The sequence below is a fragment of the Ammodytes marinus genome (genome assembly GCF_949987685.1).
Source record: "Ammodytes marinus genome assembly, chromosome: 25".
Lineage (NCBI taxonomy): Eukaryota > Metazoa > Chordata > Actinopteri > Uranoscopiformes > Ammodytidae > Ammodytes > Ammodytes marinus.
The window spans coordinates 915,907-930,906 of NC_137229.1; the positions used below are offsets into that span (position 1 = coordinate 915,907).

At 43.2% G+C, this 15,000-nt stretch overlaps 1 protein-coding gene across 1 annotated transcript in view; it reads left to right on the forward strand.

The window, feature by feature from the left end:
* The window catches only part of pik3r4 (phosphoinositide-3-kinase, regulatory subunit 4), a 39,908-nt gene that overhangs the window by 16,757 nt on the left and 8,151 nt on the right, over positions 1 to 15,000 (forward strand). Inside the window, 2 exon segments of the mRNA XM_080053377.1 lie at positions 3,209 to 3,413; positions 13,790 to 13,881. Of these exon segments, the coding sequence (XP_079909503.1) occupies positions 3,209 to 3,413; positions 13,790 to 13,881 (297 nt within the window).

Genomic DNA, 15,000 nt, shown 5'->3' on the forward strand with positions numbered 1-15,000 from the left:
GGCCACTCAAAGTGCTTTACAGGGGCAAGATTAAAATACATAAAACACATTAGAAGACATTTAAAAGCGAATGAAAAGAAGTAAAACATTTAAATAAAATAAAAAGTACAGGTTAAAATGGAAACAGAAAAGTCTTCAGACTCGATTACGTAACTTTTCAAAGTTTCGTAATCTTTCAGGTCTTAAAAGTCTCTCGTAGTGTGAAGTCTGAAGGTCTTTTTTTCTTATGGGTCTGCCGCGTCTGCTTCAGTTTAGTTTTGTTAAATGTTTGACAATGCGGAAGTGAAACGAGTTTGAGTAGGCGAGAAATGCCCGGATGAGTACTAACTTCCGGGGAAGATTTTGTGTATGGATCGATAGGTTACTTTTCCTACTCAACACACGCCCCACGATGCATTGCGTCTTTTCAAACACGCACAGAAGTTTTTTTTCAAATTCTTTATTGCTTCTGTATACTTCAGTGTAAACGGTCCGACGAACCTCGCATACACAATGGATGGTTAAGTAGACAGTATGTAGTATGTACATGTTGAGTATGTAGGAGGGAGGACGTTAGTAGGGCTTTTAGTATGAGGGAGGACGTTAGTAGGGCTTTTAGTATGAGGGAGGACGTTAGTAGGGCTTTAGTATGAGTAGGACGTTAGTAGGGCTTTAGTATGAGTAGGACGTTAGTAGGGCTTTTAGTATGTAGTATATACATGTTGAGTATGTAGGAGGGAGGACGTTAGTAGGGCTTTTAGTATGTAGTATATACATGTTGAGTATGTAGGAGGGAGGACGTTAGTAGGGCTTTTAGTATGTAGTATATACATGTTGAGTATGTAGGAGGGAGGACGTTAGTAGGGCTTTTAGTATGTAGTATATACATGTTGAGTATGTAGGAGGGAGGACGTTAGTAGGGCTTTTAGTATGTAGTATATACATGTTGAGTATGTAGGAGGGAGGACGTTAGTAGGGCTTTTAGTATGTAGTATATACATGTTGAGTATGTAGGAGGGAGGACGTTAGTAGGGCTTTTAGTATGAAGTATATACATGTTGAGTATGTAGGAGGGAGGACGTTAGTAGGGCTTTTAGTATGAAGTATATACAGGTTGAGTATGTAGGAGGGAGGACGTTAGTAGGGCTTTAACAACACAGCCTTGGCCTGGTCTAGAGAGTAACATGTCTAAACAACATCCAGTCACCGGGAGGTTTTGTGGAGGAGGAACCAGACATTAAAATCTAGTTTATCCTAAACCACAGCTATCTGAAAACACAGACTCACTGACTCAGACACACACACACACACACACACACACACACACACACACACACACACACACACACACACACACACACACACACACACACACACACACACACACACACACACACACACACACACACACACACACACACACACACACACACACACACACACACACACACACACACACACACACACACACACACACACACACACACACACACACACACACACACACACACACACACACACACACACACACACACACACACACACACACACACACACACACACACACACACACACACACACACACACACACACACACACACACACACACACACATTCTCTCATCTCTTCCACCCTGTAGAAACTAGAAAGACTTCCCCAGAAACCAACCAGGACGTTTCTGTTGAACATCTGTCTCTAGACCTATAAACCCCCGGAGCCCCTCCCACTGAAATCTAATTAAAAATCTATTTCCTTCACTTAAAGGTGTAGTCAGTGATTCTGGAGAACGCTTGTTGTCAAAATCAGTGAATATCTCCTCATGATCCACTACCTGTCTGTACTGTGCGTGCACTGGAAATAATCTGGTGTTAATCCACAGCCTAGGCTCTGTAAACTGGTATATAAACAAAGGATATGTAAACAAAGGAGTCCCACTGTAGCTAGCAACATGCCCATTTACAGAGCCTAGGCTGTGTATTAACACTGGATTTTTTTTCAGCGCTCACACAGTACAGACAGGTAGCGGATCATGAGGAGATATTCACTGATTTTGACCAAAAAGTGATTTTTGACAACAAGCGTTCTCCAGAATCACTGACTGCACCTTTAACTACAGTGTGTGCATTACATAGCTGACGCCTTGTTTCATAAACACATCTGGTTTCAAAAGCTGGACGCAGATAAAACAGAAATCCGTTCACACTCGGGAGGTCGAGCGCTAAGATGAATGTTGCTAGCACTTTTGTTAGAATCCCCATCTGGAAAACACACATACACACACACACACACAGCATACACAGCATACACACACACACACACACACACACACACACACACACACACACACAGCATACAGCATACACACACACACACACACACACACAGCATACACACACAGCATACACACACACACGCACAGCATACACACACACACGCACTGTACCATGAGTAGATATTTTTTTCAAATGCATTGTGTTGTGTGTGAGAGGATTTTTTTTTCCCTTTTTTTTTCAAATTCTGAGGAACAAACCACACAAAGAGCTTTCACAGACCCGTAGCAGACTGTTCCACACATGGCGCTCAGATGAAACTGATCTAAAGTGGCAGTGTGTGTTTTTTTTTTTCATAAAATTCTCTGTAGAAGTTGAACACGGGGAAAAGCCAATTCAAACTAAAAATTTGACCTCATATTGTATCTTAATTTAAAGCTCTAGTGCGTAACTTTTTCAAAAATATTAATGTCTGTTACATAAAAGCCACTAACAGCAGAATTCACACTGTTTTACCTCAGTATGCAAATCATTAAACCTCTGTGTGTGTGTCTTGTGTCCTGTGTTAAAACGATGTATCTTATGGGGCGCTCCTTCGTTGCAGAGGTCGCAGGTTCAAATCCGACCCGTGGACCTTTACTGCAGGTCATCCCCCCTCTCTCTCTCTCTGTCTCCCCATTTCAACTCTGTACTGTCTAATAAAGCTTGAAAAGGCTATTCAAGGGGGGCGCCCTTAGCTCAGTTGGTAGGGCGTCCCCCCCCCCATGGACCTCGGCCAGCAGCGGACCCGGGTTCGATTCCAGCCCGCGGTCGTTCTCTGCATGTCACTCCCCTCTCTGCCCCATTTCAACTCTGTCTCTACACTGTCAATAAAAGCATAAAAATGCCAAAAATAAATAAATAAAAGACTATTCAAAATCATTAAACCTCTGTGTGTGTCCTGTGTCCTGTGTTTTCAGGGCATGACGGAGGCGGAGGAGGACAAGCTGCTGGCTCTGAAGGATTTCATGTTGAAGTCCAACAAAGCCAAAGCCACGATGGGCGAGCAGAGCCACAGCATGGGAGAGGTGGGGCACACAGGCAGCATAGACCTCAGCACTCTGGGCATCACAGGACGACAGGTGGATCTGGTGAAGCCTAAAGCTGAGGCAGAGGATAAGAGAGGTAAACACACATAACAATACACTCACTGTCTATCTGTCTGTCTGTCTGTCTGTCTGTCTGTCTGTCTGTCTGTCTGTCTGTCTGTCTGTCTGTCTGTCTGTCTGTCTATCTATCTATCTATAGATAGGTAGTTGGATGGATGGATAGATAGACACACGCACACACACACACACACACCCTCTCTCTCTCTGTCTCTCACACACACACACACACACACACACACACACACACACACACACACACACACACACACACACACACACACTCACACTCACACTCACACTCACACTCACACTCACGCACAGACACTCACACAATACATTTGGATAGATGGATGGATCGATGGATAGATAGGTAGATGGATGGATGGATGGATGGATAGATAGATAGGTAGATGGATGGTTGGATGGATGGATAGATGATAGACAGACAGACAGACAGACAGACAGACAGACAGACAGACAGACAGACAGACAGACAGACAGACAGACAGACAGACAGACAGACAGACAGACAGACAGACAGACAGACAGGGTCAAGGTTTCAGAACAACTACTATTATTTTACATCACACCATTCTTTTTTTTTTTTTTTTTTTTTTTTTTTTTTTTTTACATGTATTTTTATTGCTTGTTAGACAAGATGTACGCTGTCACACATGTTACAATATTTCACAGTAGTTACATTTCTTTTTGCGACAATGTACAATGAAACAAGAGTTAACAGTTTACATTTTTATATTTTTATAAACCCCATCCAACCCTAACAATCCCTGTGCCATAAAAAAAAAAAAGAAAAAAAAGAAGAAAAAAAAAAAAAAGAAGAAAAAAAAAAAATAATTGAAAAAAAAAAAAAAAAAAAAGGGGGGGGGAGTTCTCCTAAGATGAAAGTGTTTGCGCTTTACATTAAAGCTTATATACTAATGAGAGGGGAGAGTGACAAGTTTGTCAAAATAAACCAGTAAAGGGTCCCAGACTTTGTTGAATTTTTCGGTTGATCCTCTAAGAAAGTATTTCACTTTTTCAATTTTTAAAAACATCATCATATCAGAAAGCCACACAGATGCCTTCGGTGATAATTGGGATTTCCATTCCAAGAGAATTCTCCTTCGAGCAATTAGAGTTGCAAAGGCAATAACATTTTTCTTGTTAGTGGCTGTCGCAGTGTCGTTATCTCTTACACCAAATATAGCCATTAAAGGGCTAGGTTGTAGATGTAGGCCAAAAGCAACATTCAAAATCCCAAATATTGATTTCCAAAACTCTTCCAACTTGGAGCACGACCAGAACATATGAGCTAGGTCTGCGTTGGTGGCTTTACAGCGATCACACGTCTCATCTAGTTCAGGGTATATTTTAGCAAGTCTGACCTTACTATAGTGAGTACGGTGAAGAACTTTAAATTGAATAAGATTGAGACGTACACAAGAAGAGGTTCCGTTTACACAGCTAAGAGCCCTAACCCATGTCTCATCTGAAATGACTGTTCCTAATTCTTCCTCCCATTTTGTTTTGATCTTTTCTGTTGATACACTACTAAATTACATAATTGAATTATATAAATTAGAGATTTGGCCCTTCAAAGTTAAGGGAATCTTTAGTATGACATCCAAGTTTGAACTTTCAGGTAATTGAGGGAACGATGGGTTGTACGTTTGAATAAAGTGGCGTAACTGAAGATATCGGAAAAAACTGGATTTAGAAATAGAGTGTTTTTTGGCCAAATCTGTGAAAGTAGGAAAAATATTATCTATGAAAAAGTCCTTGCATGTAGTAAGACCCATAGTGTCCCATTGTGTGAATGTGACATCGAGTTTAGCAGCTGGAAAGAGGTGGTTATTACATATGGGACTTAGCATAGAAAGGCCAGACAATTTAAATGTTTGCCTGAATTGTATCCAAATTCTTAGGGTTGAGCGCACTACTGGGCTTGAGGAAAACTGTGATGGGGAGAGAGGAAGTTTTGTTGTTAATAGTGCAGGAAGTGATGACAGATTACAGAGCTTTGCCTCCTCACTGCACCAACCCGTGTCTGGGGCCTGAAACCAGTACATTATTTTTTGCAGATTCGCTGCCCAATAATAAACCCTGAAATTCGGGAGAGCAAGCCCACCCTCTTTTCTTGGCCTTTCAAGCAATGTTTTACGAAGTCTTGAAGATTTACCTCCCCATATGAAACTTGAGAGTAGGGCATCAAGTGAACGGAAGAAGGATTTTGGCAGGAAAACTGGGATGCTTTGAAACAAATATAAAAATCTAGGCAACACATTCATCTTGACGCAGTTGATTTTTCCAGCTAAAGAAAGGTAAATAGCACTCCATCTCTGGAGGTCAGATTTTAGTTTCTCCATTATAGGTGTGAAGTTGGCTTTAAACAATTCAGAAAAAGAAGGGGTGATATTTATTCCTAAATACTTAAAACCGGAATGTGATATACAAAATGGCAAGTCTGTGTCTGGAATCTGCTTTGCCTTATCATTGATAGGGAAACACACACTTTTTGAATAGTTAATTTTATAACCTGAAAAACCACCAAAGTCAACCAGAATCTTCAAAAGTTCAGATTTACAGGATAGCGGGTCCGTTAAAAATATTAAGAGATCATCAGCATACAAGGAAGCTTTATATTCCATCTCCATCCTTCTAATGCCATGTATGGATGGTGTAGTTCTAAGTTTAATTGACAGGGGCTCTATCGCTAAAATGAACAGTAATGGGCTAAGTGGGCAGCCTTGACGCGTGCCCCTAGATAAAGGAAAATAATGTGAACATAATTTATTAGTAACTACTGCAGCTTTAGGAGATGAATATAATAGACGAACCCAGGACATAAATTTCGGCCCAAACCCAAATTTGCCCAGTACAGCAAAAAGATACTCCCATTCTACTCTGTCGAATGCCTTCTCCGCGTCTAGGGAGACCACCACCTCTGGTCCTCCCCCAGACGCTGGAGAATGCACCACATTCAGGAGTCTACGAATGTTAATGAATGAGTGGCGGCCTCTCACAAAACCGGTTTGATCATTTGAAATGATGTCTGATACTATGGTGTTTATTCGAGAGGCCAGAATTTTAGACAGTATCTTAACGTCCACGTTCAGTAAAGAAATAGGCCTATAAGAGCTGCAATCCACCGGGTCTTTACCAGGCTTCAGTAAAACTGTGATGAGAGCCTCTGTGAGGCTCTGTGGGAGAGCTGTCTGTTCAAACGAGTACTTAAACATATTGAGAAGTAAGGGGATCAGTTTTAAGGAGAATTTTTTATAGAATTCGACTGGGAAGCCGTCCGGCCCGGGGGCCTTCCCGCTCTGCATGTCCTTAATTGAGTTATCTACTTCCTGTCTGTTTAGTGGTCTTTCCAGGTTGTCCCTTTGTTCCTGTGCAATTGTTGGAGTATTCAGGGTTTCTAAAAAATTAACCATAGAAGAAGTGTCCTGAGGAAATTCTGAGGTATATAACTCAGAATAAAATGTTTTAAAAGTATTATTAATTTCTTGGGGATCTATTGTCAATTCTTGAGGCGTTTTCCTAATTGTTGATATGAGTTGGGCAGACGACTTAGCCTTTAACTGGTGAGCAAGTAGGCGTCCTGCCTTCTCCCCATGTTCATAAAAGAATGCTCGTGATCTTAACAAGTTATGTTCAGTCCTTCCAGTAGACAATATATCATACTTTGCTTTCAGATTTAATTTTTCTTTGTATAGTTCAGGTGTTGGAGTTGTTGAGTATTGCTGATCAATTTTAAGAATAGAATCAATGAGCTCCTCCTGTCTTTGTTTTCTTTTCTTATTACGTGAAGCTGAAAATGATATTATTTGTCCCCTCAGTACGACTTTTAATGTTTCCCATAATATGGATGGTGATACGGAGTCATTCTGATTGGTTAAAATGAAATCATCTATTGCTTTAGACATGAACTGACAAAAATCTGCATCTGAAAGTAATGCCGTGTTAAGTCTCCAAGCTGGCCTTGGTGGGTAATTAAGTGTAAAGCCAATGTCAAGAATAACAGGTGCATGATCAGATTCTACAATAGCCGAGTAGTCTACAGATTTCACTGAGGGAAGAAGACGCTTATCAATGAAAAAATAGTCTATTCTTGAATAAGACTGATGAACATGTGAAAAACAAGAGAATTCTTTTTTGTTTGGATACAAAAATCTCCATGGGTCAATACAGCCAAGGTGCGTCATGAGACTTAAAAGAGCTCTGGACATTTTTGATGGAGGTGCAGATTTGGGACTTGACCGGTCTATGGCTGTGTCCATCACACAGTTCATATCACCGCCAAATATTAGGTGATGAGTATTTAAATCTGGTAATAAGGTGATTATCTTCCTGAAAAAATCTGCATCATCCCAGTTGGGGGCGTAAATACTAACTAAAACCACCGGGGTGTGATAGAGAAGACCTGATACTATAACATAACGTCCCTGGGGATCTGAAATTATTTTTGAAGCAGTGAAGAGTACTTTTTTATGGATTATAATTGCAGCACCTCTAGCTCTGTTACTAAAGGTTGAATGGTACACCTGACCTATCCAGGCCTTTCTAAGTAAAACTTGATCTTGTACTCGTAGGTGCGTTTCCTGCAGAAATGCAATTTCAGTGTGCAACCGTTTTAAATGTGAAAAAATTCGCGCCCTTTTCACTGGGCCATTCATGCCTCTGACATTCCAGCTAACAAAACGTACTGCAGACCCTCCAACTAAAGTTGTGCTTGCTCTATTCATAGCTTAATAAACAAGCGGGTTGGGTAATGTTACGGCTGAAATGGATGGTGCTGTATAGCCAGATCGGGAGAATATAAAATGGAGAACGGGAGAGAGAGAGAAAAAAAAAAAAAAAAAAAAAAAAAAAAAAAAAAACCCTAACCTTGGAACATGTGTGAACTCTAGGTTCGTTCTCTGAACAGTAACGAACCGCAGCTATCTTACTGTGACTAAACTTCCAATAGCCCATACCTTATTTCCCCTACACAATGCTCCCCACTCTCACTTTAACAAGTATACACACTCAGGGCATTGACTCTGAACAGAGATGAATAACATTGTAGTTCCCAGTCAACATAAACAACCGCCATTAATATAACAAGTAGGCAGGCTAACTTTAGTTCACCTCCCATATCACACTTAAGTATGCATTATTCGAACTACTGCATAGACAGGATAGATGGCTAAATGATAAATAAATGCATCTGAACCATAGGATCTGAACAAATAGGCAAATAGTTTTGCTTGGGCTACGCCCCTCTCAGGCTGTAACGTAACGTTAACCAGTTGTCAACAAACATTCTGCTATCGATTATGAAAGTGATACAGACTGATATTTGCTTCACTTAAATTCTAACGGCTCAAATTAACCAACCTTCAGACATATTGATCACTTCAGCTCGATGAAGTTCTGTCGGTCTCGGATTAGTCCATTTGAGTCAGAATCAGTCAATTGGTCCGGCAACCCGACGGTCATAGAACACCTTGGCAGCTTCTGGTGAGTGGAAAAAGAGAGTCTCATCCTCAAACTGAACTCGGAGACGTGCAGGATGTAGCAGACTGAATCTTATCTTCTTCTCATAGAGGAGCTGCTTGACGTTTTTAAATGCAGCGCGTTTCTTCGCCAGGCCAGCAGACATGTCCGGGTAGATCCTCAGTTTGGAGCCGTTAAACTCCACGTCGTGCGTCCGGGCCCACTGCAATGCCTTTTCTTTCACCTGGAAACGATGGAAACACACCACAAAGGGACGGGGCGGCTGTCCTTCTCGGGGTCTTTGGCCGGGAGAACGATGAGCCCGCTCCAACTCCGGTGGGTTTTCAAAAACCTCTTCGCCCATTGCTTCCATTAGCAGGTCGGATACAAACTTGACGGTGTGCTGGCCCTTCTCGCTGTCCTCCGGGACGTTCAGGATTCTCAGGTTTGCTCTGCGAGAGCGGTTCTCCAGGTCATCCACGCGTTCGAGCAGTGTGGCATTTTGCTCCTCTAGTCGTTTTATTTTCCCGTCCGCTGTGAAAATCGCACTGAAGTTATCCCCAGCCAGAACTTCGGTTGCGCTTAGCCGTGCTTGAAAGCTAGTAACAGTCTCTGTCAGTGCATTCACGGAGGACTGAAGCGGGGCAATTGACTCTTGAATTAAAGCAGAGATGTCCTCCTTGAGCGAAGACCGTTGTTTCGACAACTCGGCTACAAGCTGGCTCACGGAAACAGCCTCCACGTTTGCAGTCGTTCCACCACTGTGTGGGCTAGCACTAGCCATAGCAGCAACCTTGCTAGCTATACTAGTTCGGGTTGTTGGCGGAGTCCACGGCGGCGCACTGGTCGGCTTATTCTTACTCATATCGCCAAAGTCGGTGGCCTTTTGTCTGTCTTAGACTGATTTAAGCAGTTAGATGCCCTGAGCGGCGTTTTTAAAGGTTAATATTGATAAGTTGGGTGGGGAGCTCTGCCTTCGCACGTCCTACCCCTGCATGGCCAAACCGGAAGTCTCCATTTTACGCCTACATCACACCATTCTAAGGTTTTATCTGCTCTCTAGGTCCTGAAGTTTGAGCTCGTTCTGCAGGTTATTCCAGGAAGAAGGGGCAGAAAACTTCAAAGGCGTCTTTATCTATTCTATGACGTCACCATTATAGTGACCCAGCCCAGTCTGAGCTTGAGGAACAGTCATAATGTCCTGAGAACGTAACCCATGTGCGGGGACTCACTTCCGGGACATAAACAATGAATAATACCAGGAGACTTCGCCTAAAATCCCCTTGAAGATAAAAACTGATAAATATAACTCATCATTATACACATCAAAGCCAGTGGCTGTTCTGTCTTCTCACTAAAATGGAATAAATGAGTCATCTTGGAAGAGAATTTGACTGATTTAATGCGCCATATTGTTTTCCCTCAAACACACAGTCACAATAGTAACAGCACAGTCAGCATGAAACACAGTGACAGTCCTTCCTCTGTAAATCAAACTAAAAGCTGGTTTCATAAAGATGTCAGCGCTTCATGTTAAAATTAAAATGAATGGTAGTACTGTATGTCCTAGATGAAAGAGAGGCTTCCCAGTAAACATGAGGTCTCTGGTTCTTCCTCCCAGTAACCATGAGGTCTCTGGTTCTTCCTCCCAGTAACCATGAGGTCTCTGGTTCCTCCTCCCAGTAACCATGAGGTCTCTGGTTCCTCCTCCTAGTAACCTTGAGGTCTCTGGTTCCTCCTCCTAGTAACCTTGAGGTCTCTGGTTCCTCCTCCTAGTAACCTTGAGGTCTCTGGTTCCTCCCAGTAACCATGAGGTCTCTGGTTCCTCCCAGTAACCATGAGGTCTCTGGTTCTTCCTCCCAGTAACCATGAGGTCTCTGTTTCCTCCTCCCAGTAACCATGAGGTCTCTGTTTCCTCCTCCCAGTAACCATGAGGTCTCTGGTTCCTCCTCCCAGTAACCATGAGGTCTCTGGTTCCTCCCAGTAACCATGAGGTCTCTGGTTCCTCCTCCTAGTAACCATGAGGTCTCTGGTTCCTCCTCCCAGTAACTATGAGGTCTCTGGTTCCTCCTCCCAGTAACCGTGAGGTCTCTAGTTCCTCCCAGTAACCATGAGGTCTCTGGTTCCTCCTCCCAGTAACCATGAGGTCTCTGGTTCGATCCCCAGCACTGGACAGGAGGGCGTTAGTAGTAAAACTAGTGGTGGCTGCTATTACATCTATGGTGCCCACCATCTCTACCATTGTGTCCTTGAGCAAGACACTTAACCCCAAACTGCTCCAGGGGCGCTGTACTATGGCTGACCCTGCGCTCTGACCCCCTCTGGAGTGTGGTAACTTCAGAGAGGATATGAGAAAAGACAAATTTCAATTAAGCCATTGACTAATAAAGTATCTTAAAGGAATACTTCACCCATACGGAACCGGCGTTCTATCATTATAAAATAACTATCATAATATAATGAATAAGGTTTTTCTTCCCTCAGTCTTCCCTTGGACCAGATGGCCTGTTAATCCTAACCCTACATATTTACTAGTGTGATGTCACACTAGTAATATGTAGGGTTAGACAGTGAGACTATAAAACACTCTTTCTGTCTTTTCTCAGGCTAGGATGAACCGATTTCTAAAATGTTTGCACATCTATACTACATAGGATCTCAGAGTTCAATACACCTTCATATTCCCACCAGTGAAGTAAATATGTTATTTTTCTTCACTTCACAGAGTCCATGGCTGCAGTGTCTGGTATCTCTTACCATTTACTTTCTGCATCAGTTTGCAGTGACATATTGCACGCAGCTTGTTGGCAAAGTAACAACGTTTGACCTGAGGGTGGCGCTAAATCTTTAGACGTATATTTTGATATTTCACGTAAAATAAATGTAACGTTTGGCTTTAACAGCAAACTAACCTGCTGTTGTAGATAGGGTTTGCATTGATCGCAACATTTTCAGCAGATACCGATACGTTTATATGAAAGAGCTACGCACTGTTGCTTTAAACTAAGGTCTGTGTTCAAGATGTGTTTCTGTCAGTCAGTAGAATAAATAACGCACGCACGCACACACACAGATAATTGCACACACACACACACACACACGCACGCACGCACGCACGCACGCACGCACGCACGCACGCACGCACGCACGCACGCACGCACGCACGCACGCACGCACGCACGCACACACACACACACACACACACACACACACACACACACACACACACACACACACACACACACACACACACACACACACACACACACACACACAGCCCATCTGAAGCCAATAACAGCAATCTCCGCTCGGTAATCTCGCTCATTAATCATCTGTGTTTTTCCCAACAGAAACACTGCAAAAGAAAACAGAACAAATTTAACCTTTCCAGTCTTCCATTCTTCCATTCACAAACGTCGTTCTGCGTTTACAACTTTCACAAAACATGTTATTCATCAAGACGCTTCTATACAAAACTATAACAGCTAGATTTGGGCAGTTGGCATTAAAGGTGGAGTCAGTCATTCTGGAGAACGTTTGTTGTTAAAAATAGCTTTTGTTCAATCTGTGAATGTCTCCGTAACACAGCCTAGGCTCTGTAAACTTTTTATTTATTTATTTATTATTCTTTCGGACAATTCCACACAATACACAATTATCTCTTTCACATCATACATCATACTTTGTGTTGTCCGAAGGGAGACGGAAGAATCCAAAGGCTCATCAGGTCCCGCCCCCATTTTCATCAGATTCAGATTCAGATACACATTTACTGTTACAGAAAAAAAAAAAAAAAAAAAAAAAAAAAACACAATTTTGTTGTTGTTTTTTTTGTTTTTGATGATTTTGCTAATTTCTTTTGTTAAGCAGCTGCAGTCCAATACACAGTCAATTTCCATTCTCATTATTCATTGACACATCTGCAAAAGTATTCAAACCCATACAAGTCTGTCTGCTGACCTCTATTATTCGTTACAATAATGTTTTATGTAAACTAAGCAACATGCCTGTTTACAGTGCCTAGGCTGTGAATTACCACCAATTTTTTTTTTCCAGTGCGCACACACAGTACGTACGGGTAGCGGATCATGAGGAGATATTCCCAGATTTAAAAAAAAAAAGTGTTCTCCAGAATCACTGACTCCACCTTTAAGGGTCTTGCATAAGGACCCTCACTGGACTTGCTTTGCCCTGAGCGGGAATCGAACTCTGATTTTCCATTTCACTTCTAAATAAATAAATGAATCTCTGAGTGTGTTTAAAGTGGAAACAAGAGAAAAGCTATTTTATTTTACATTCTGAATAAATGATCCTTGTCTTATTTACCAGATGGTTTATTTTTGCAGTGTAATTGTAACCAGTCGTGTGAATGGCCGAGTCTGTCCAGCACGTTGTTGTAACATTTATATCCTTGGTAGTTAAAGGTGCAGTGTGTAACTTTGGTTGTGTCAGAGAAGTGAAACATTTTCTAAGGTATATTCTCCATAACTGAATAAACAAACTTTCCTCACAGGGAAAATGTAGATCCCTGGAACACTGTTTGAAGTTAGAAAGCTTCCTGAAAAGTTACTGTTTCACTGTTGTTGTTTACAGCAGCAGGGCCCACAGTTTGGTTTACAAACATATTCTATAGTCCTACGTTTAGTTTTTATTTATGATGATAGAATTATTCAATACTAAGAATTACATGTAGAGTAAATATGTTTAGTAAACTAACTGCAGGCTCTGTGAATGTGAACAAATCCCCCTCCTCTGAAACTACACACTGCACCTTTAAATGTGTTGTGAGAAAGGTCTAACATCTCGTTCTTTCTCTACGTGTGTGTGTGTGTGTGTGTGTGTGTGTGTGTGTGTGTGTGTGTGTGTGACTGCCTGTGTGTGTGTGTGTGTGTGTGTGCGTGTGTGTCACAGCAAGGAAACACACCAAGCAGGACTCCACCATGAATGAAGAGTGGAAGAGCATGTTTGGGTCTCAGGAGCCGCCGACCGCCCAGCCAGCAACGGTAACAATACACACTCACTCACTCACTCACTCACTCACTCACTCACTCACTCACTCACTCACTCACTCACTCACTCACTCACTCACTCTGTCTCACTCACTCACTCACTCACTCACTCACTCACTCACTCACTCACTCACTCACTCACTCACTCACTCACTCACTCACACCACACACACACACACACACACACACACACACACACACACACACACACACCCCTCCTCCTCACTCCCCCCCCCCTCACACACACCCAACCTTCTCATGTTGTTTCCAACGGTAACAATACACTCACTCACTCACTCACTCACTCACTCACTCACACACACACCCCTCCTCCACCCCCCCCCCCCACACACACACACCCCTCCCCCCCACACACACACACTCTTACTACCTAACCTTCTCATGTTTTTTCCTAGGCTGCTGACGGTCCTGGCAGTAACATTAAGAAGCCCTCCTCCTCCCCCACACACACACCCTCACCCTCACCCTCCCCACACACACACACACACACCCTCACCCTCCCCCCACACACACACACACACACACACACCCTCACCCTCCCCACACACACACACACACACCCTCACCCTCCCCCCACACACACACACACACACACACACACCCTCACCCTCCCCACACACACACACACCCACCCCCCCTCACCCCCCCCACACACACACACACTTACTACCTAACCTTCTCATGTTGTTTCCCAGGCTGCTGACGGTCCTGGCAGTAACATTAAGAAGCCCTCCTCCTCCCCCACACACACACACCCTCACCCTCCCCCCACACACACACACACACCCTCACCCTCCCCACACACACACACACACACCCTCACCCTCCCCCTACACACACACACACTCTTACTACCTAACCTTCTCATGTTGTTTCCTAGGCTGCTGACGGTCCTGGCAGTAACATTAAGAAGCCCTCCTCCTCCCCCACACACACACCCTCACCCTCCCCACACACACACACACACACCCTCACCCTCCCCACACACACACACACACACACCCTCACCCCCTTCCCCACACACACACACACACACCCTCACCCTCCCGCCACACACACACCCACCCCCCCCACCCCCCACACACACACCCT